This window comes from Schistocerca serialis, chromosome 3 (genome assembly GCF_023864345.2).
Source record: "Schistocerca serialis cubense isolate TAMUIC-IGC-003099 chromosome 3, iqSchSeri2.2, whole genome shotgun sequence".
Lineage (NCBI taxonomy): Eukaryota > Metazoa > Arthropoda > Insecta > Orthoptera > Acrididae > Schistocerca > Schistocerca serialis.
Window position 1 is genome coordinate 273903827 of NC_064640.1, and position 23254 is coordinate 273927080.

Consider the following 23254-nt stretch of genomic DNA (forward strand, 5'->3'; position numbering starts at 1 on the left):
AACAACTGATTTACTGGAGTTGAGATGGTGACATAAGAGATGGGTGAGGTGCTGGAGCTGGTCATCTGAGGAATATTTGGGATGGAAGCCATGCTGGTTAAAGGGACGGAGGTGGTGGTGCTGAAGGTGTTGATGGATGCAGCGGGAGAGGATGGATTCGAGCACCTAGCTAAACACTAAGTTGAAACAGATAGAACGGTAAGAATAAGTATCAGTAGGTTTGGGTGGTTTGAGCAGAAGCAGAATTTTGGAAGTTTTGCATATTTGAGGACAGTAACCTGTGGAGAGGATAATGGGATAAAGGGTACAAGGGTGTACGACTAGAAAGGGTAGGGGATATTCTTTGAGGTGCCGACAGGTAAACGCACTCGTGGCGGGGCGAAGTGTTGCATTTATTACGGAGTACTTGTTTTATGTCATGTGCTGTGGTTGGTGTATTTAATTCTGTTTGTGTTATGTTGTCTAAGCACTGGAAGCTAGGAGCCAGGGATGGGAGAGTGGTGTTTGTGCGTTCATGGATGGTAGGGTTCAAATGGTTCATATGGTTCTGAGCACTATGGGACTTAAGTCCCCTAGAACTTGGAAATACTTAAACCTAACTAACCTAAGGACATCACTCACATCCATGCCCGAGGCAGGATTCGAACCTGTAGCGCCTAGAACTGCTCGCCCACCCCGGCCGGTGGATGGTAGGGAACAGGGAGTAATCAACATGAGGGTCATCAGGGATGGAGAAGATGTCGGAGAGATAGGTTGCAAATTTTCAGCTTTGCTCTGGTTGTTAGGTAAGGGATGGTTGTCGCGGAGGAGCAGGTAGTGAGGCTTGGGACTATTGCCAGTGAGTCGATGGAATGCTTACCATTACTTTGAAGAGTTAATCGTGGAAGTAGCGTTGAGTTTAGTACATGTCTGGCACCATCCCCGACGTTTTTTTGTATTTCATAGATTTTTGATGTGTGTATGTATTTGCTAGTGGCGTGAGAGTGTATCCCGGTCACGAATCCACAAGATGGAGCGGTACAAGCGATGGGATGTTTGGAAAAGAAGTCGGGGTTTGGGAAGGAGGGTTTGGCGATGAGGATATATGGTCTTAGTAGAATGTAGACGGCTGTAGCATCTGATCGTTTTTCCTAGTCAAGAAGTCAAATATGAATGAAACTTATCGAAGGTAGCAAATTAGTTTCGTAACGTTTTTAATACACGAACCAAAATCAGTAAATCCGAACAGCCCCAAATCTATTGGTTCCTTAGTGTACTACCCTGTCACTAAGGTAAACGTCCGAACTACTACGTTTATCTGATTCTTAAAATTTCTTTTAAATCACAAGATCTTGTTTTTTCTGAATCTGCTTTTGACTAAATGGAACCTATACGTTACCGAAAGCTACGCACCCCAAGATAATTCGTCTAGTAGTTTTCGATATTAGCATCTTCGGACAGACAGACACGATGGTTTTACGGTTCTGTTATTAGTACAGAATAGATATGGAAGATGGGTGGCAGAGGATTCCCTTGATAATAAGCTAATAAAGCTTTAAACCAAGACTACCATAATGCTGGTGAATCACGCAGGAGATGCAAAACGATATACTGCAAATCTTGACGTCGGACTGAAGACATTGCGTGCGTGAACAGTGAGTTTTGTGTGTCACATTCACACGGTCTCATTTCACAGTCTAGTGTACTAAGTACGAAACTTCACAAATGAGCCACTTGGCAACTAGTTCATATTCCACCTGTACAGGGAAAATCGGATTCATCTGTGTGCGGTCGTCGTGTTGAAATTCGATGAAAATACGATGCTACATCAATGTACATAGCACCACTATCACAGAAGTTGCCTTAGAGAACTCGAGATCAAAGTTGAGATCGAAAGCAGCCCAAACACCACGCCACCCTTTCATTTAGAACAATGCACCATGACGCATGGCCTGATACTATGCCTATACATAAGTGCCTTGGACTGCAGTGCGTGCATGAACTCGATGAAGGCAGAGTGTATCGTCAACAGACTCATCCACGAGGAAAGTTGTGTTCCAGACGAGTGTATATTCCTGTATTCATGCTGATTTTTGGAGAGAACGTCATAATGTTCCAGCTGAGAATGTGCTCTATGATCCTGCATCAGACGGATGTTAGCGATATTGATCTGTAATTCTATGCTTCCACTCTTCTAGCCGTTTCGCAAACAGGAGCGCCCTGTGCTCTTCTCCAACCGTGTGAGACTATTTGCCTCGCAAGAGGCGTTCGATAAGTATGAGTTAATAATGGGTATAATCCAACAGCGCATTCAGTGTACAGTGTCAGAGGCTGAAGCATTGTTCGCTTCGAGAAGTCATAACCGTTTTCAAATATCGGGACTGCGTATACACTTTTAAACGTCTAAATCGGCATTTTGTCTGTTGTCTTTACTTTCAGCACCTAACTGATCCACGAGAGACTGAGTGGAAGTTTAGACCATTCATTAACTTCATATGTAACCAGAACTTCGTAAGATTTTCTAATAGAACTTTCTTCAGGATCTGACGGTGGATCGATGGTCCGCAGCTCGTGGTCGTGCGGTAGCGTTCTCGCTTCCCGCGCCCGGGTTTCCGGGTTCGATTCCAGGCGGGGTCAGGGATTTTCTCTGCCTCGTGACGACCGGGTGTTGTGTAACGTCCTTAGGTTAGTTAAGTTTAAGTAGTTCTAAGTTCTAGGGGACTGATGACCATAGATGTTAAGTCCCATAGTGCTCAGAACCATTTGACTGTGGATGCACGAAATTCTATTATCTCTATCAGTTTCCCTGCAGTTAGTTTCGTAGCGACAGTATAGTAGTCTGTTTCCGAAACGTTCTTCGAACAGTACCATTAGAACATGGCGAGCCTTCTCCGTTCGATATTAATTTTCTTGGGAGTGAGTGATGGAATTCCCTGTGGAATTTGACGTGCAAAAACTGTTGTTATTGGCATCTGTAATGTGTTGTAATTAAACGTGAGGCACAGTAGAGAAAGGCGGAAGTGAAACTTGTTGTAGCTCAACTGTATTAATAAATATATCTAGTTGTGGTAGCAGTCATAATTAATGGCAGAAGTAGCTATGGTGATAGCAAATAGTATTATGTTATCAGTAGTAGTGTATGTAGCTTCATTAGTTGCCAATATACACAATATTTTAGATCTGCCCACGCAACTGGCAAAAATACGTACTTATTTTCATTTTCATAAACTAAAGCATCGTCAGTAGTAGCATTTTCGTCTGTTTTCTGTAAACACAAAATATAGCTAAACGCCAAGGGAAGGAGTTTTAGTAGTTGGTATAGACGTGTCTAAACTACCTGAAGTAATTCAGAGCAGCTGCGAAGAAGTGAAGAATAAAATAATATTAACTGTTGATTCAAATAATCTAAGTTGAGATGAGTTTGTGTTTGAACGATAGGTAACATGCTACAGTAAAAGAAGGAAATTAAAATTGTGAAACGTTTAGTATGTGACTCGATTCTTGTTGTTTTCTCGGCATATAGAATATTACATCGCTTTTAGGGCGCGCATCTGGGACGGCAATATTTTATCTTCCGATATTTCGGCTGTTGACCGTATAGCCATCTTCCGTCCGAGTCAGGGACTGAATTGAAACTACTCGACTCAGTGATATACAATCGAATAAAATGCGAATGCGTCACAGATAACTCAGTAGGCACGACAGCGTCAGTCACATATAAAACTTACGCGCCTAGGAGTAAAATACAGCAAGCGCTGAGCAAGCAAATTCACAGGGCTTACAAATTATGTTATTGGTTATTAAAATGGATTGAATGGGTTGGAAGGCTGACGAAAACTCAGCACAATAATTTTCTTCTGAGAGCGAAGGCGTGAAATGAGTGGTTTGCACGAATTGTCGAGCAGTGACCGCTCGTCTCGTTTGAGCAGGTTGTCTGCCAACTATATTTGCATAAATTCTTTGGTCACTGAATCCCAATAGGATGAAGCTGTACCCAGTACCTTTGAATTTCCTGTAATCCTTAGACTGACCACGGGAAATAAAGCACAAAGAATCAGCAGTGGCTGAAAAGTAGAAATATAATGTTCATATTGTCCTCTCAGTTCGTCGCCCGGTAGATGAGTGGTCAGCGCGCCAGAATGTCAATCCTAAGGGCCCGGGTTCGATTCCCGGCTGGGTCGGAGATTTTCTCCGCTCAGGGACTGGGTGTTGTGTTGTCCTAATCATCATCATTTCATCCCTATCGACGCGCAAGTCGCCGAAGTGGCGTCAAATCGAAAGACTGGCACCCGGCGAACGGTCTACCCGACGGGAGGCCCTAGTCACACGACATTTTTATTTACTGTTCTCCCAGAAGTACGCCAGAAAGATGTATTATGTTATCAGTAGTTGCCAGTTCGGATCTACGAGGGCGTACTGAAAGTAATGCCTTCGAATTTTTTATTCTGTTCTCAAAATCGGTTGAGGTATTACATGTCATGCATATTACTGGTCGACTTTCTCGCTTCGCTGGCGCAAGTTGCAACCCTCTGGCGCTAGGATGTTCCGAATTGTAGCGAGTAACATAGCGGTGTGTAACATAACTATGTTGGTGCCTGAGAAACAGCATAATGTAATCGAGTTTCGAATTTGACGAGTTCGTCCACACATGGAGTGCCCTCTCCTTCAGCATGACTGACGAGCGTTGCGATATCAGCAGCAGTCCGACGCTTTGTGTTAACTGTCAACAATCCTCCTGCATATAGACCCGACTTGGCCCCATCCGATTGGCATGTTTCCAAAACTTGAAGAACACCTTCGAGGACTTCACTCTGGTAGAGCTGAAGCGGTGCAAGCAGAGGTTAGGTTGTGGCTCCGTGAACAAAGTCAACCATTCTATAGTGACAGTATCAACAAACTGGTCTCTAGTTGGGATCCATGTTTTCATTGCCACGATGACTATGTCGAGAAATAAATACGTGGACATGAAAAATAAAGATGTAGAACGTTAATAAAATTTAAAAGCATTAAGAGTTTTCACATAAAAAATTCAGAGGCCTTACTTTTCAGCACGCCCTTGTACTTCCGGTTCTTTGGGTATATCCTGAGAAGAGAAGGGATAATTTGGAAAAGATCACCTTGCAAGGCAAAATCGAAGACAGGAGGCTACGAGGAGAAACAGCAAGTAGATAACTGGGTCAAGCGAAGTTTACAGGTCCACTTCTTGACAATAGTTGAAGATCACTGTGGATGGAGACGTCTAGTCGAAGATTCAATTACATAAGGAACGAGGAGATCAGATAACGACATTCCGCAGCGATAATGTGGCGATTGTTCTTTCGGACATCGCCGAAAGAACAGACAGCATTTTGATCCTGCAGCCAGTATGAATCAAAACAGAAAGGAAATAAAGGCATTAGCTGCCAGTGGTTATTGATATATATATCAATGGGGCAAGCTGAAAATTTGTGCCAGATTGTGTTTCGAACCCAGTCTACTTACTAGGCAGATGCGCTGACCACTACTCATTCTGGCCACAACCGCGTGGACTACCCTAGCACGCCTCCCATCATACCCAAATTCTCAACTTATACCACACGCTACTGATGCAGTGGCCCTGCTCATTAGCCTCATTACACGCGGCAGCTCACCGATTCCCATGAGTTCGGCCTTTGTGTGTATCTGCACCGAAGTAATCATTGGCCGACATCGCCTTAATTATATATGTTGTGTCTGCCCCTTCGGACCTGTAATTTATTCGAGATTACATCTTTAACGTCTCATACCGTCACAAACTTTATTGACTGTATACGTCAAAATCCCTAAGTATTTCAATTCATCACTTAATTTTTTTGCTGGTTGTAGATTTTTTGGAACTTCCTGGCGGATTAAAATTGTGTGCTGGACTGAGACTCGAACTCGGGACCTTTGCCTTTCGCGGGCAAGTGCTCTTTGAGGCAAACGTTCCGAGTTCGAGTCTCGGTCCGGCACACAGTTTTAATCTGCCAGGAAGTTTAATATCAGCGCACACTCCCCGGCAGAGTGAAAATTTCATTCTGGGTAGTTTTTTTGTTTCATAGACAAAGACATGAAGAAAATCTTTGATACAGTAACACTAAAAAATCCGTTTATAACCCGAAACCTTGTTTATGTGAAATTAAAAATTATGAGGCATAGGTGTGCTCACTTCCATAATAATAACAGCGAGGACTCAAAGTCAAGTCATTTGGAATAACACCACTTTAGTATTTGATTCCTGTTTCTAAGTTAGAGTCCTCTTTGTTGAAGTAGCGTGAGAAATTTTATGAAACAGCAGCTACAGCTTCATAAAAACATATTTATTTGCACGACATCTTTAGGTCCCATGACCATTATCGTGAGCTCAGATATTTATACTCACTATAAAATAGCTACTTAATTAGTAGGACTTTAGTCCTTTTGGATGGATCTGCAGCCTCGATAAATAAAACAATCCACTTGCATTTAGCTGCTTCTTCAAATTAAAGTAATGTCTTTTTTTGACGATTTACTATGAGTAGCTACTACTGCCTTATTTCAGATGCTTGCTGTTTGTTTTATATTCAGGATAAGTAACTGAGGACATAGTATTATCCAAGAGACCGAAAATGGCTACGTAAATACGCTCTTAGAAAATAAAAGAAGAAATGAAAGACTTATCCGAATGGAACGGAAATCAACACGTGTGATGCACATGTGCAGACAAACAAATGATTACAGTTTCAGAAAAATTGGATGATTTATTCACGACAAAGAGCTTCACAAATTGAGCAAGTCAATACCGCGATGATACACCTCTGGCCCTTATGCCAGTAATTATTTAGCTTGGCAATGATTGACAGAGCTGTCGAATGTCCTCCTGAGGCGTAACGTGTCAACTTCTGTCCAACTGGTACGTTAGATCATCAGAATATCGAGCAGGTTAGAGAACCCTGCTCATAATGCTCCAAAAGTTCTCCTTTGGGGAGACATCCGTTGACCCTGCTGGCCAAGGCAGGGTTTGGCAAGCACAAAGCCGAGCAGTAGAAACTCTCGTGGTGTGGGGGTGGACATTATTTTCCAGAAATGAAAGCACAGGATGGCTTATGATGTAGGGCAGCAAAACGCGTCGTAGAATATCGTCGACGTACCGCTGTGCTGTGAGGGTGCCACGGATGATAACCAAATGGGTCCTGCTATGGAAAGAAATGACACCCTAGACCATCACTCCTGGTTGTCGGGCCGTATAGCGGGAGACAGTGAGGATGGTATCCCGTCGCTGTCTGGGACGTCTCCAGACAAGCCTTCTGCCTGGAATCTAATTGACTGGAGTAGAATTGTCTTCAGTGATGAGTCCCACTTGGAACTGAGCCCCGAAGACCCAACGAAGAGGTGTCTGGAGACGCCCTGCACAGTGGTGGGGTACTAATCTGTCACCCGCCATACGGCCTGACGACCAGAATGGACGGTCTGGGGTCCCATCTCTTTTCATAACAAGACCCCTTTGGTTGCTATCCGCAGCACCATTAAAGCCCAGCGGTACGTCGACGATATTCTACCCCCTCCCCCCGTTTTGTTTCCCCTCATGAAAGTCATCCTGGGCTTCCATTTCAGCAAGATAATGCCTGCCCGCACAAGCAGAGAGTTTCTACTGCTTGTCTTTGTGCTTGCCAAACCGTAACTTGGCCAGTAAGGTTTGAATATTTTCCCAATTGAGAACGTTTGGAGCATTATGGACATGGTCCTCCACCCAGCTCAGGACTTTGACGAGCTAACATGCCAGTCTTGGAACGAGAGGATATTCGGCGAATGGACTGGCCTGCCCGTTCTCCCGACTTACATCCCAACGACCGCGTGTGGGACGCGTTGGGGAGACGTATTGCGGCACGTCCACATGCACAAACGACCATCCAACAGTTGTCAACCGCGCTGGTGAAGGAATGGAACGCCCCACCACAAGAACCCCGCACCAGTATTGTGACCAGCATGGGAGCACGTTGCAGTGCTTACGTTACCGTCCGTGCTGATCGCACAGCCTATGAAGAACCATGTCCAGGGGACTGTCACGAAGTGCGGTGATCTCAGTGTAATTACTCTGATTGAATGAAAGTGTTATTTCTGTTCGTGTCATTGCGTATATCTTTCAGTTATTCTGTGCTCTACTGGACTATAATGTAACTGTTCTTTCTACGTATAGTGCAAGTTTCACCAAGCTATGGTACTTGACAGTGACATATCATGCGAAAGATACTTTCGTTCTCAACTTTTACACACGAGTGCAGTTACTTCTAAGTGTTATATCCTGTATTAAATGTAGGTCTTCTTTAACATTTGTGCCATCACGTGAAGACAACGTAAAATATGAAGAAGAGTGCCTGACTGCCCTAATTTTACTAGGATCAATAAGTAAATGAAACATTTCGCAGCACTACTGTTCAGTTATGTTATCACGACTAAAAGTATGCGTATGTAATGATGCAATATTTCGTCGTATTTTACATCAATAAATATGTAGTTCTGCAAGGAAAAGTCAGAAGAGGCCCAAAAATTTCAGTGACAAATATACGAATATATGAAAAATATCACTCCAAGGCTGAAGCGAAAATTAGGCGAAAATGCAGTATGTAATAAAAAAAACTAGAAAAGAAACCGTCAATTTTTATAAAATGATTTGTTTAAAAGTAAGATATGATATCGCTTAGAGAAATAGTTGACACGGCTTTGAATGATGCTCTAAATCATGTACAGCAATGAGATTCCACGGTCTACGTAATTTACCAGACAAATATGCTCTGCCGCGCAGGGTAGCCGCGCGGTCTAGGGCGTTTTTCACGGTCCGCGCGGTTCCCCCATCGGAGGTTCGAGTCCTCCGTCGGGCATGGGTGTGTGTGTTGTCCTTAGCGTAAGTTCGTTTAAGTTAGATTAGGTAGTGCGTAAACTCAGGGACCGATGACTCAGCAGTTTGGTCGCATAAGACCTTACCACAAGTTAAAAAATGGTTCAAATGGCTCTGAGCACTATGGGACTTAACATCTGAGGTCAACAGTCCCCTAGAACTTAGAACTACTTAAACCTAACTAACCTAAGGACATCACACACATCCATGCCTGAGGCAGGATTCGAACCTGCGACAGTAGCGGTAGCGCGGTTCCAGACTGAAGCGCCTTTAACCGCGTGGCCACACTGGCCGGCTTACCACAGATTAAAAAAAAAAAAATGCTCTTGTCCTCTTTAAAGTTCTAAGATTCTAAGTTATACATTAAGCTTTAAACTACCAACGGGCGTCTCATTTTCTGTACATGATTTCGAGCATCATTCAAAGGCACGTCAAATGTTTCTCTAATCAATTTCTTACTTTTAGACAAATTATTTCAGAAAAGATTAGACCGGCATTTTTTCTACATTTTTAATTTCAAAACTTTTTATTGATAGTTAAACATCACACCAATGTAATATTTTAAACGCAAAATAGCTAGGCCTTCAAGTGATGAACTGTTTGTCACTCCTTTTACACCACTGGCCATTCAAATTGCTACACCAAAAAGAAATGCAGAAGATAAACGAGTATTCATTGGACAAATATAATATACTAGAACTGACATGTGATTACATTTTCACGCAATTTGGGTGCATAGATCCTGAGAAATAAGTACCCAGAACAACCACCTCTGGCCGTAATAACGGCCTTGATACGCCTGGGCATTGAGTCAAACAGAGCTTGGATGGCGTGTACAGGTACAGCTGCCCATGCAGCTTCAACGCGATACCACAGTTCATCAAGAGTAGTGACTGGCGTATTGTGACGAGCCAGTTGCTCGGCCACCATTGACCAGACGTTTTCAATTGGTGAGAGATCTGGAGAATGTGCTGGCCAGAGCAGCAGTCGAACATTTCCTGTGTTCAGAAAGGTCCGTACAGGACCTGCAACATGCGGTCGTGCATTATCCTGCTGAAATGTAGGGTTTCGCAGGGATCGAATGAAAGGTAGAGCCACGGGTCGTAATACATCTGAAATGTAACGTCCACTGTTCAAAGTGCCGTCAATGCGAACTAGAGGTGACGGAGAGATGTAACCAATGGCACCACATACCATCACGCCGGGTGATATGCCAGTATGGCGATGACGAATACACGCTTCCAATGTGCGTTCACCGTGATGTCACCAAACATGGATGCGACCATCATGATGCTGTAAACAGAACCTGGATTCATCCGAAAAAATGAAGTTTTGCCATTCGTGTACCCAGGTTCGTCGTTGAGTACACCATCGCAGGCGCTCCTGTCTGTGATGCAGTGTCAAGGGTAACCGCAGCCATGGTCTCCGAGCTGATAGTCCATGCTGCTGCAGACGTCGTGGAACTGTTCGTGCAGATGGTTGTTGTCTTTCAAACGTCCCCATCCGTCGACTCAGGGATCGAGACGTGGCTGCACGATCCGTTACAGCCATGCGGATAAGATGCCTGTCATTTCGACTGTTAGTGATACGAGGCCGTTGGGATCCAGCACGGCGTTCCGTATTACCCTCCGAACACACCGATTACATATTCTGCCAACAGTCATTGGATCTCGACCAACGCTAGCAGCAATGTCGCGATACGATAAACCGCAATCGCCATAGGCTACAATCGGACTTTTATCAAAGTCGGAAAGGTGATGGTACGCATTTCTCCTCCTTACACGAGGCATCACAACAACGTTTCACGAGGCAACGCCGGTCAACTGCTGTTTGTGTATGAGAAATCGGTTGGAAACTTTCCTCATGTCAGCACGGCGCCAACCTTGTGTGAATGCTCTGAAAAGCTCAAAATGTTCAAATGTGTGTGAAATCTTAAGGGACTTACCTGCTAAGGTCATCAGTCCCTATGCTTACACACTACTTAACCTAAATTTTCCTAAAGACAAACACGCACACCCATGTCCGAGGGAGGACTCGAACCTCCGCCGGGACCATCTTAAAAGCTAATCATTTTCATATCACAGTAGCTTCTTCCTGTGGGTTAATTTTCGCGTCTGTAGCACGTCATCTTCGTGGTGTAGTAATTTTAATGGTCAATAGTGTATATAGCAGCAGCTGACTGTAATACACTTGTTTGCCCTCAAATCACTAATCACGTTTTTCTTAATTACCCTGATCACCTTCGAGCAGTTACATTTATTCTTTCAAAACTAGACCTCACCCTGTTGAATTTGATACATCATTTGCATATTTCCTGTTTTTCGTTTGGTTCAAATGGTTCAAATGGCTCTGAGCACTATGGGACTTAACATCTATGGTCATCAGTCCCCTAGAACTTAGAACTACTTAAACCTAACTAACCTAAGGACATCACACACACCCATGCCCGAGGCAGGATTCGAACCTGCGACCGTAGCGGTAACGCGCTTCCAGACTGTAGCGCCAAGAACCGCTCGGCCACTCTGGCCGGCTTTTCGTTTGGCTATGAAATTTCTTATAAAAAGTCTCCCTCAACCCGCTAATTTTTTCTTAGATAACCTTATTACTTTTAAGTAATGAAATCTTATTTTGTAAGATTGGACGTCACGATGGTCAGTTTGATACCACGTTTGTCCTTCTACGACTATTCTTTCGGCCATGAAAAATCGGGCAAAAATCCATTGCATAATTTCTGCGGAGCCTCGTTTCTGCTCCGGTCAAACATTTGATCAAAGATTAGCCCTTACGTAATTCTACGGGAAGTACAAACACTGAGACGACACAGGTAAAGAATGTGAATGAGTTAGGTTACGGAGCAGACCTTTTCATCGCCGGCGGCTTTGTCGGCTTCGGCGTCAGCGTCCGCGTCGGCGTCCGGGTGCGGCGGCCGAGGTGGGTTGAGCTTTGGCAGCAGGCCGGCGGCGAGGCGCTCCGCGGGCGTGCGCGGCTGCGTCAGCCGCTCCTGCGAGCGCCAGCCCAGGTACGGCTGGCGGTAGTTGAACGACGAGCGCAGCGACCCGCACGGCGACGTGCTCGCAGACGTGCCGCCGCTGTTGAGCCGGCTCGTGCTCCAGCGCATGTACACGTGCGGGCCCGGGCTCGGGCTCAGCAGGTTGCCTGCAACCGACAGCCACCGTTACTCCGTGCTACTGATCCTATTTAATGCACACACATTTGATATTTCATATGTAATTCAACGTCTACAAAGTCTCTAACAAGCAGCGAGAATGTTGTATCTCGAGGATAAAGTACCTCGCAACATATGTTTCCTGGTCGGTGTCTCAATCTAGTGACACAATCACGTGGGGGAATGCGCACGGCAGCCCGCTATAAGCACATTGGCATTTCTTTTTTTTTAGACGTGAGGTGCTGTTTTGTGTTGCTGCTGTAAGTATTTTGCGCGAGACTCAATCAAATGCTATATACCTTTCTAAAGCTATTTGGAAGACACTTTTAATTCATCTGTTACATAATTTTATATTCAGCAACACTGTGTAAATTTTTAGAACTGTTATATAATGTGTGGACAGTTAAGCCATACTTCGTCGGCCGCGAACCAACTTGTACCTTGAAATGGAAGAAGGTTCAAATGGATCTGAGCACTATGGGACTTAACACCTGAGGGCATCAGTCCCCTAGAACTTAGAACTACTTAAACCTAACTAACCTAAGGACAGCACACACATCCATGCCCGAGACAGGATTCGAACCTGCGACCGTAGCGGTCACGCGGTTCCAGACTGAAGCGCCTGGAACCGCACGGTCAAAAAATGGTTCAAATGGCTCTGAGCATTATGGGACTCAACTTCTGAGGTCATTAGTCCCCTAGAACTTAGAACTGGTTAAACCTAACTAACCTAAGGACAGCACACACATCCATGCCCGAGGCAGGATTCGAACCTGCGACCGTAGCGGTCTCGCGGTTCCAGACTGCAGCGCCTAGAACCGCACGGCCACACCGGCCGGCCTGGAAGAAGGTCTTCTATCACCTAGCTTGCGATATTTCCAAATGAACTGACTTTCTTTAACGTTTTATCGATTTTACTTGTCTTGAAAATGGAAGTTTAAGTTTCAAACAGCGAAAATGGAAGTTTAAGTTTCGAACAGCTTCTACACTGTATAACACTGTTTAAAGGGTCACTTCTTCGAAACCCTGTAATTGCCTCCGATTGTGATGGATAAGTTTGAAAATAGGCTCAAAGATACCTACAACCCTCCTCTGTAATGGTACAAAACCGTGGTGCCTTGTGACGTCAATATCGGGCTCGAGGATGTTTCAGACAGCAAGGTGCCAACAATTGCGAAAAAAAAAGGTCAGGCCCCAGAAGTTCATGTCAGGTGTAAGGTGGGTTATTAATCATGTCACATTCGAAACAAATTTCACCACAATTCTGTCCAATGCCACCGTGGATGTGTCACACGACGGGAACGCTGCCACACCCCCTCTTACGCAAATTTCACGCCTTCTTTTGACACCTCTGCGATGGAAGTCAGAACTGCAACGTCCAGCATTCAAATCACGCTGTTTTCTTATGTGTGACCGAAGGATTCAGACACACTGTGGCTCAGTATCCTCAACGCAACATGCGGTGGCTTCCGGATTATGTATGTAGATGTAAGTGACATGAAGGGCGTCAATAAAATCACTCCTTCCCTTGGGCCATTGATTCCCACATAGTTTTCGGTCGAAAACGGCAGTTAGTAGAGCGATGATCAACTGGACGATGTTCTGGACTGCAGAGGAACCGCAAGTTTTTCTCTGGTATCCAGCGTTGGACCCCTAATACCATCCAAAACCTTTCGACGAAATTTGAACGTGATCCGAAGTCGTAGAGTGTGTTTATGCCTTTCGCTCTTCTGTTTTGTGCCCTTCTGTGCCGTGATCATGGAGGTGTGCGACTTTGACACATGAGTGAATAGAACAGCAAAGGGTCACTCAGAGACCCTCCGTTCGGCAACGCCCTCGATGCCCACCTGAGCACCTTTGTTGAGCACTTTGAAAATACACTGAAGAGCCAAAGAAACTGGTAAACCCACCTATATCGTGTAGGGACCTCACGAGCACGCAGAAGTGCCGCAACACGACGTGGCATGGACCTGACTGATGACTGAAGTAGTGCTGGAGGGAAATGACACCATGAACATTGCAGGGCTATCCATAAATCCGTAAGAGTATGAGGGGGTGGAGATCTCTTTTGAACAGTACGTTGCAAGGCATCGCAGGTATGCCCAATAATGTTCATGTCTGGGGAGTTTGGTGACCAGAGGAAGTGTTTAAATTCAGATGAGTCTTCCTGGCGCCACTTTGTAGCAATTCTGGACTGTGGGGTGTCACAATGTCCTTCTGGAATTGTCCAAGTCTGTCGGAATTCACAATGGACATGAATGGATACAGGTGATCAGACAGGGTGCTTACGTACGCGTCACCTGTCAGAGTCGTATCTAGACGCATCATGGGTCCAAAATCACTTCAACTGCACGCGCCCCATACCATTAAAGAGCCTCCACCAGCTTGAACAGTCTCCTGCTGACATGCATAGTCCATGGATTATTGCGGTTTTCTCCATACCCATTCACGCCCATCCGCTCGATACAATTTGAAACGAGACTCGTCCGACCAGGCAACATGTTTCCAGTCATCAACAGTCCAGTGTCGGTGTTGACGGGCTCAGGCGAGTCGTAAAGCTTTATGCCGTGCAGTCATCAAGGACACATGAGTGTGCCTTCGGCTCCGAAAGCCCATATCGATGATGTTTCGTTGAATGGTTCGCACGCTGACACTTGTTGATGGCCCAGCATTGAAATCTGCACCAATCTGCGAAAGGGTTGCACTTCTGTTACGTTGAAAGATTCTCTTCAGTCGTCGTAGGTCCCGTTCTTGCAGGATCTTTTTCAGGCCGCAGCGATGCCGGAGATTTAATGTTTGACCGGATTCTTGATATTCACGGTACACTCGTGAAATGGTCGTACGGGAAAAATCCCCACTTGATCTCTGCATTGGAGATGCCGTGTCCCACAGCTCGTCACCGACTATAACACCACGTTCAAACTCACCTAAATGGTTCAAATGGCTCTGAGCACTATGCGACTTAACTTCTGAGGTCATCAGTCGCCTAGAACTTAGAACTAATTAAACCTAACTAACCTAAGGACATCACACACATCCATGCCCGAGGCAGGATTCGAACCTGCGATCGTAGCGGTCACTCGGTTCCAGACTGAAGCGCCTAGAACCGCACGACCACACCGGCCGGCCAAACTCACCTAAATCTTGATAACATGCCATAGGCGTTGCCGACCGCAGCGTCGTATTCTGCCTGTTTACATATCTCTGTATTTGAATACGCATGCCTATACCAGTTTCTTTGGCACTTCAGTCTATTTTGTACAGTGGCAGCCAGTGACTGATTACTAAGTCACTAATTACTAAGTCACCGGTGTGACAGTAACAGGCAACCACTTCGATTCTCGTGTTCTGAATGGCGCTTCGTCGCTGAACTAGCGCCTGCTGGCGGCATGCGGAATCTGAGGGGTGTAGAAAGCGCTGCGGGTCACGCCGGTGCGTAGTAATCAATCACCGTCTGTCTCTGTAGCCAATCACGCCACAGAAGGCTGAAAAAGCATAAACACCTTTTGCTGCTTGAAATAACGTCCAAATTTCGACGAATGGTTTTGAACGATCCCAATTGGTTCCACCCGGTATACCAGAGCAGGCTCGCAATATCCATAAAGGAGGATTGTCAGCAGTGTCAAACAACGTCGTACTGTTGCTAATCGCACTGCGGACTGTTGTTTTCGGCCCTGAAATGTGTGGGAATCAAAGCCCAAAGGGTTGGTGTGGTTTCATTGACGCCCTGAAGCCTTTTCGTTCCTATACTGAGTGGCGATGATCTGAAATGTTTCCATCTGCCACACGTAATAAAACGGCGCGATTTCCATGTCTGCGTCGCGGTTTTGACATACATCGCAGAGGCGTCAAAAGAAGGGGTGAATGTGGATAAGACGGGGTGTGACGACCTTCCCATCGAATGACGCATTCACTGTGGTTTTGGGCAGAATTGTGGTGAAATTTGGTTCTAATGTAACATTAACCCATTTTACGCATCACATGACTGTCTGGGCTCTGCAAGTGTCGACACCTTGCTGTTTGAAGCGTCGCCGGGCCCGAGGGTGATGTCGCAAGGCGCCACGCTTTTATATTAGAAAGGAAGGTTGCAGGAGCCTCTGAGCCATTCTGTGGCACAATGGGAGGCAATTATTGCGTTGCGCAGTGTATTTCAATATGTTCAAATGCACACTGTCCCTCATATCTCTCCTCGTCCTTAACGCTTATGTCGCAACAACATGACAGAAACACACGTTCCCATCATAATAAAATCCTCTCTGTTCCACAGCATCGCTCAGTCACCTTCTCCAAGTCCTTTACAGTAGCGGGAACCCGACTCTAGAATAACCTCCCTCGTTATGTTAGAGAACTTAAAAACATGTCCGGCTTCAAAATGACATGATGGATTTCTTTTTTTTTTCGGTCCAGGATTCGAATCCTTATGTGGAGACATCTCAAGTTCAAACACAATAAGTGAAAAGTGCCCTGTGACCATATATGACGATTGGTTCATTAATGATAAGAAATTTCGAGTACAAGGAAGGTGACAGAGTATCAACTTGCCGCAACTTTCGCCGCTGTTGCGGCAGAACGTTTTCCTACTCTCCTCCTGTCAGTAGCGAAGAGACATCACGTGTAATGTGGATTTAGAATCACGATGTAACCCCAAGTTGTTCAGTTGGAGATACCACAGGTGAAGAGCGTTTCTTCGTACTTGTCACAATTGTTGCCTGAAGTGTGAATCGAACCCAGACATAAGCATACAAAGCTAGAATTTCTCCAACATACCGCCGAGCTACAAATATAGTTGATATAGATGATTTTGTAATAATGAAGGATGCTCAACACTGTATGAGAATTCTGACTTCCTAGGGGTGGAATCCAGACTGTTCAAAACATTAATTTCCTTGTTCGTCCGCTTCGCCTTCACCAGCTGCCTCTGCTACTCAATACGTACTTTCGACTTCGTTTCGTAATTACTAAAATAAAATCACATAACGCTCATCTGGACGAATACGCAACACTGTAGGGTGCGGAAATTTCTACAGGGACTATTACTTTCCAAGTGAGCAGCTGTGGTGCTGTATGTTTTAGTGGTCTAGTGGCAAACGTGGTACAATGGAAACGAGATGCCAAAATATGGAGAGCATTCATTTCATTACAAACTTGTGATCATTGATCATGCAGCATATTATGGTTTTTTGACGTGTTTTCACGCAAGTTGCCTTTTTTTGCGTTTCTGGAATTTATCGTGCGGTGACTTATTGAATGTTGAAGAACTGAAGTTTATCAGGATCGTTGTTTCAGCGTCAGAAAACGGAATGTGATGCAGGAAAAAGTCATTATGTTCTCTTTTCACTTAATAAAAGATTGCCGGGTGTGAAGATGGGAACATTTCTGCCTTGTATGGGGAAAGTGTATTGAAGGAATCATGTTAGAAAATAGTTTTCTCGTTTCAGGTAGGATCGATTCGATGTGAATTATTCACCACATTCAAGACGAACGGCAGACTTTGATGAAGGATGTTTTTATGGTTTACCACTGTGGTCTGTGTCAGAGTGCCCGATTATTGGTAAATGTAATGAACTGCTACAATAGCTGTGGTTGGCGGACATGCCCACCGCCGCGCGGGATTAGCCGAGCGGTCTTGGACGCTGCAGTCAAGGACTGTGCAGCTGGTCCCGGCGGAGGTTCGAGTCCTCCCTTGGGCATGGGTGTGTGTGTTTGTCCTTAGGATAATTTAGGTTAAGTAGTGTGTAAGCTTAGGGACTGATGACTTTAGCAGTTAAGTCCTATAAGATTTCACACACATTTGACATTTGACATGTCCACAGTGACCTCCAGTTACCAAAGTAAATGTCTACAACGATTGTTTAAGACATATTCAGTGATTCGTATTTGACGTTTCTTCGCCGTGTAGTTGTGATTTCAACACAGAAACACTAACAGAAACAATGAATTAGGTTTGATCTCGAAATGTTTAATTTATTCATTGCCTTACCAATTTTCGACTTTCTCTATTTATTCCATGGTGATATCTTGAGCGAGGCGTCTATTCTCCACGTCTATTTGTCATTCTAATTTTGCCCTAATTTTGTGACCCTGAAGTTTTTAGCTAAGCTGGAGGAGAATGGGTACAGGCTTTGCCATGACATGTAACCATCGTTTACAAAGTAGTGACATTTACTATAATAGATTTGGGTACACAAGCTTTAATGACTGTATCATCTCTAATAACGTTTTACTGATTTTTGTATCTTGATTGATAAGTATACACAGTACTGTTCTGTAGTGGTACCTTGTATATCCATTTGGTTTAGTTAAAGGACTGTACCGAAGAGAGATTAGAGGACCTGCAAGAAAAGAGCATTATATGGGTTGCCTACAAACGAGGCAGAAAGCAGTTCTGGTGATTGTGATACTTTTGAGCGTGATAGTACACACCATCGGTGGATATGTAAATGATTAGAGTTGCAATTCTCGATGACAGGTAAAACTGCCACCAGAGTTTATTAGTGTTGTTCGTGTTTCGTATTGTTACCAGGGTTGGTAGGGTTTATATGGGGTGTGAACAGCGTCAGATGTTAAGTGATCTCTGTGACGGATTAAGGGCTAAACAGCGACATCATCAGTCCCTCGGTCGAGGGATAGTTCACTAGAGTTAGTGACGTTAGCCAGAAATTTGATCAGATGATGAAAGCATTCAGGAAAGGTAAATTCGAGGCAATACTGATGACAGAGCTGGAAAACAATTTGCGGAGAAGAAAAAGTATATGGATCGGTTCGGGACATAGGTCAGAGCAGACAAGGATCCTCCCAGGGCTCATCTATGGTGGAAGGAAACTCAACCGCATCAGACTCTGTGCCAATCCGATTAAGAGTAAAGACAATTAAAGACTAAAGAATGGCTTCTAGTCGGGACATTCGTAGCAGTGAAACTGAAAAGACTGAAATCGTAGTGGACATGAGTTAACAGTCAATAACAAAACAACGGCAAAGAGAAATAATTAAGGCAGCAGATAGGTGCCCCTCGGGACTCTACATGCGACAGGAGCTGTCTCTCCCGCAGCCGTCCCACCTATGATCCATTATAGTCAAAGCGTTAAAGAGGAGAACAGCACCCACTATTGAACAGAGTGCCACCTTACATTAATCTGGAGGAGACGGATACGGCAAGTACTTGTTTGAAGCAGTATCATTAGCATCTGTCAGAGTTGAATAGGGGTCTCATTGTGGGGTCTCTATTTGGCCAGCTCGTCGCATCGTGCAATTTTCAAATTTGTGGGGCATTCGGATGTGACGGTGGCCCGATGGTAGACTGCATGAGAACGTGAGGATAGGCTCACTCGTCGTCAGGGTTCCAAACGACCACATGTGACTACCACAAAGGAGGATTACTGTGTAGTGCACCAGGTACATCGTAATTCCTTCTCATCTGCACCTGCCTTCCGAGAACAAGTTCAAATGGCTCTGAGCACTATGCGACTTAACTTCTGAGGTCATCAGTCGCCTAGACACCACACACATCGTCAGTCGCCTAAGGACATCACACACATCCATGCCCGAGGCAGGATTCGAACCTGCGACCGTAGCGGCTGTTCGGTTCCAGGCCACAGCGCCTAGAACCGCACGGCCACTAAGGCCGGCGAGAACAAGTAATGGACTCCCTACAAGATTCTGTGACGTTTCACACCATTGGTTGGTGACCAGAAGCAGCCAGACTAGAATGTGTAGAATGTCGTTAACACCAAAACTTAAACAGCTGCGTTTGGAGCGGTGCCATGAGCGGGAAGCATGGACTACTGATGAATGGCATCACACTGTGTTAAGTGATGCAGAACCAAATTTCGTCCTGGCGTTGACTGGGGGTCGGGGAGGGGTAGGGGGGGGGGGAGAGGAACCGAGAGGCGACAGGAAGAGCATTCGGCCACCCTCTATCACTAACATTGCCAAATCCAGATTAACATACCGACCCCAGGATGACATGGGATAAAGCCAGGATATATTAAAAAAAAAAAACGGAATTTGGGCTGAATACGAGGCTCGAGGCAGCGGGCCGATCGCTGTCACGTTATAGGCCAGCCTATGCCCCAGATTCACTCTGTGTGGGATGGTGCAGTCAACAGACACTGGACTCGCATTCCGAAAGAATTAGGTTTTCCATGGTTTTCTTACATCGCCAGGGCAAATGCAGATTTTTTTGGGAAAGAAACGTCCGATTTCCTTGCCCAATACGAGCGTGTACTAGATCTGTAATAAGCCCTTAGTCATCCGGACTAAGCCCTAGTCTGCATTCTCACTTTCATCATTTTACCAGACAATATTTGCAAAAGATTATGCTGATGATGTTAAGAACGTTAAAGCACTATTCATCCCTTCTCGTTGGGCCTTGATTGTCTTTGAAACAAATGAAATTATCCATTCGCCTGTCTCGGAATGTACGTGGTTAGAAGCGAAGTCCCATTCGTGGCCGAGACAAAATCCCCACATAGTTAACTTTATAGGCGTGCGAGACAAACTGCGAGACGTTTTGCTGCACAGCTTAATCGGAAATTTTATTAACGGACCCGGATTAACCTCTGTCTTGATACACTTCGCCATTAATAAATGCCCTGTAACAGTCGTTCACCGACAGGGGGTGTGTTTTCACCGTCAGTCAGACGGCGTCCTCGCCTACAGCCTTCGTTTGCGTATAATATCGTAGGCCTACTTGAGTTATATACACAGAGAGTAATGGAAATAAATGCAACAACGAAAGGATAACCGTGTCTTCTCATCGATGGTCATCGCGAACGGTTGCGCAGAAAATGTGATGAATATACGAACTGGTTTTGCGTGAATTCCGAACGGAGTAAGTGTCGAGGCTGTTTAAAAACTGCACAATCATGGCTGAACAGCAACATTCTTGCCCAATTGACGAAACTGATTCCTCGACTTGCGCCATAGAGTGGTGGGGTTTCGGGTTCCGCTGGATAGGTCAGGAGTCCACTACACGCAGCAGGCGTCTACACGGGTAGCAGTGGTTGTGTGGCGTGGACTGGGCGTTTTTTTTTAGGTTAGATGGCCTCGGGCAAGTACAGAAAGGGCAACAGCCTCAAAGGGTGCGGGGCAAAGTCAGGACATGCGAGGACCAAGCAGCAATCGGTATTGTATTTGTAAACTGTCGAAGCTGCGTTGGTAAAGTACCGAAACTTCAAGCGCTGATAGAAAGCACCAAAGCTGAAATCGTTATAGGTACAGAAAGCTGGTTGAAGGCAGAGATAAATTCTGCCGAAATTTTTACAAAGGCACAGACGGTGTTTAGAAAGGATAGATTGCATGCAACCGGTGGTGGCGTGTTTGTCGCTGTTAGTAGTAGTTTATCCTGTAGTAAAGTAGAAGTGGATAGTTCCTGTGAATTATTATGGGTGGAGGTTACACTCAACAACCGAGCTAGGTTAATAATTGGCTCCTTTTACCGACCTCCCGACTCAGAAGCATTAGTGACAGAGCAACTGAGAGAAAATCTGGAATACATTTCACATAAATTTTTTCAGCATGTTATAGTCGTAGGTGGAGATTTCAATTTACCAGATGTAGACTGGGACAGTCAGATGTTAAGGACGGGTTGTAGGGACAGAGCATCGAGTGACATTATACTGAGTGCACTATCCAAAAATTACCTCGAGCAGTTAAACAGAGAACCGACTCGTGGAGATAACAAACAGACCCGAACTTTTCGACCCTGTAAGCGCAGAACAGGGAAACAGTGATCTTAAGGCCGTTGCAGCATCCCTGAATATGGAAGTTAATAGGAATATAAAAAAAGGGAGGAAGGTTTATCTGTTTAGCAAGAGTAATAGAAGGAAGATTTCAGACTACCTAACAGATCAAAACGAAAATTTCTGTTCCGACACTGGCAATGTTGAGTGTTTATGGAAAAAGTTCAAGGCAATCGTAAAATGCGTTTTAGACAGGTACGTGCCGAGTAAAACTGTGAGGGACGGGAATAACCCACTGTGGTTCAACAACAAAGTTAGGAAACTACTGCGAAAGCAAAGAGAGCTTCACTCCAAGTTTAAACGCAGCCAAAACCTCTCAGACAAACAGAAGCTAAACGATGTCAAAGTTAGCGTAAGGAGGGCTATGCTTGAAGCGTTCAGTGAATTCGAAAGTACAATTCTATGTACCGACTTGACAGAAAATCCTAGGAAGTTCTGGTCTTACGTTAAATCAGTATGTGGCTCGAAACAGCATATCATAGACACTCCGGGATGATGATGGCATTGAAACATAGGACGACACGCGTAAAGCTGAAATACTAAACACCTTTTTCCAAAGCTGTTCCACAGAGGAAGACAGCACTGCAGTTCCTTCTCTAAATCCTCGCACAAACGAAAGAATGGCTGACATCGAAATAAGTGTCCAAGGAATAGAAAAGCAACTGGAATCACTCAACAGAGGAAAGTCCACTGGACCTGAGGGGATACCAATTCAAGTCTTCAGTCTTCAAGAAGGGTCGTCGAGCAGATGCGCAAAACTATAGACCTATATCTCTGACGTCGATCTGTTGTAGAATTTTAGAACATGTTTTTTGCTCGCGAATCATGTCGTTTCTGGAAACCCTGAATCTACTATGTAGGAATCAACATGAATTCCGGAAACAGCGATCGTGTGAGACTAAACTCGCTTTAATTGTTCATGAGACCCAGAAAATATTAGATACACGCTCCCAGGTAGATTCCATTTTCCTTGACTTCCGGAAGGCGTTCGATACAGTTCCGCACTGTCGCCTGATAAAGTAAGAGCCTACGGAATATCAGACCAGCTGTGTGGCTGGATTGAAGAGTTTTTAGCAAACAGAACATAGCATGTTGTTCTCAATGGAGAGACGTCTACAGACGTTAAAGTAACCTCTGGCGTGCCACAGGGGAGTGTTATGGGACCATTGCTTTTCACAGTATATATAAATGACATAGTAGATAGTGTCGGAAGTTCCATGCGGCTTTTCGCGGATGATGCTGTAGTATACAGAGAAGTTGCAGCATCAGAAAATTGCAGCGAAATGCAGGATGTTCTGCAGCGGATAGGCACTTGGTGCAGGGAGTGGCAACTAACCCTTAACATAGACAAATGTAATGTATTGCGAATACATAGAATGAAGGATCCTTTATTGTATGATTATATGATAGCGGAACAAACACTGGTAGCAGTTACTTCTGTAAAATGTTTGGTATTATGCGGACGGAACGATTTGAAGTGGAATGATCATATAAAAT

General features: G+C 44.8%; 1 protein-coding gene across 1 annotated transcript in view; it reads right to left on the reverse strand.

The window, feature by feature from the left end:
* The window catches only part of LOC126470785 (uncharacterized), a 742455-nt gene that overhangs the window by 197167 nt on the left and 522034 nt on the right, over positions 1-23254 (reverse strand). Inside the window, exon 5 of the mRNA XM_050098794.1 lies at positions 11712-12007. Within this exon, the coding sequence (XP_049954751.1) occupies positions 11712-12007 (296 nt within the window). The remainder of the gene's footprint in view (positions 1-11711; positions 12008-23254) is intronic.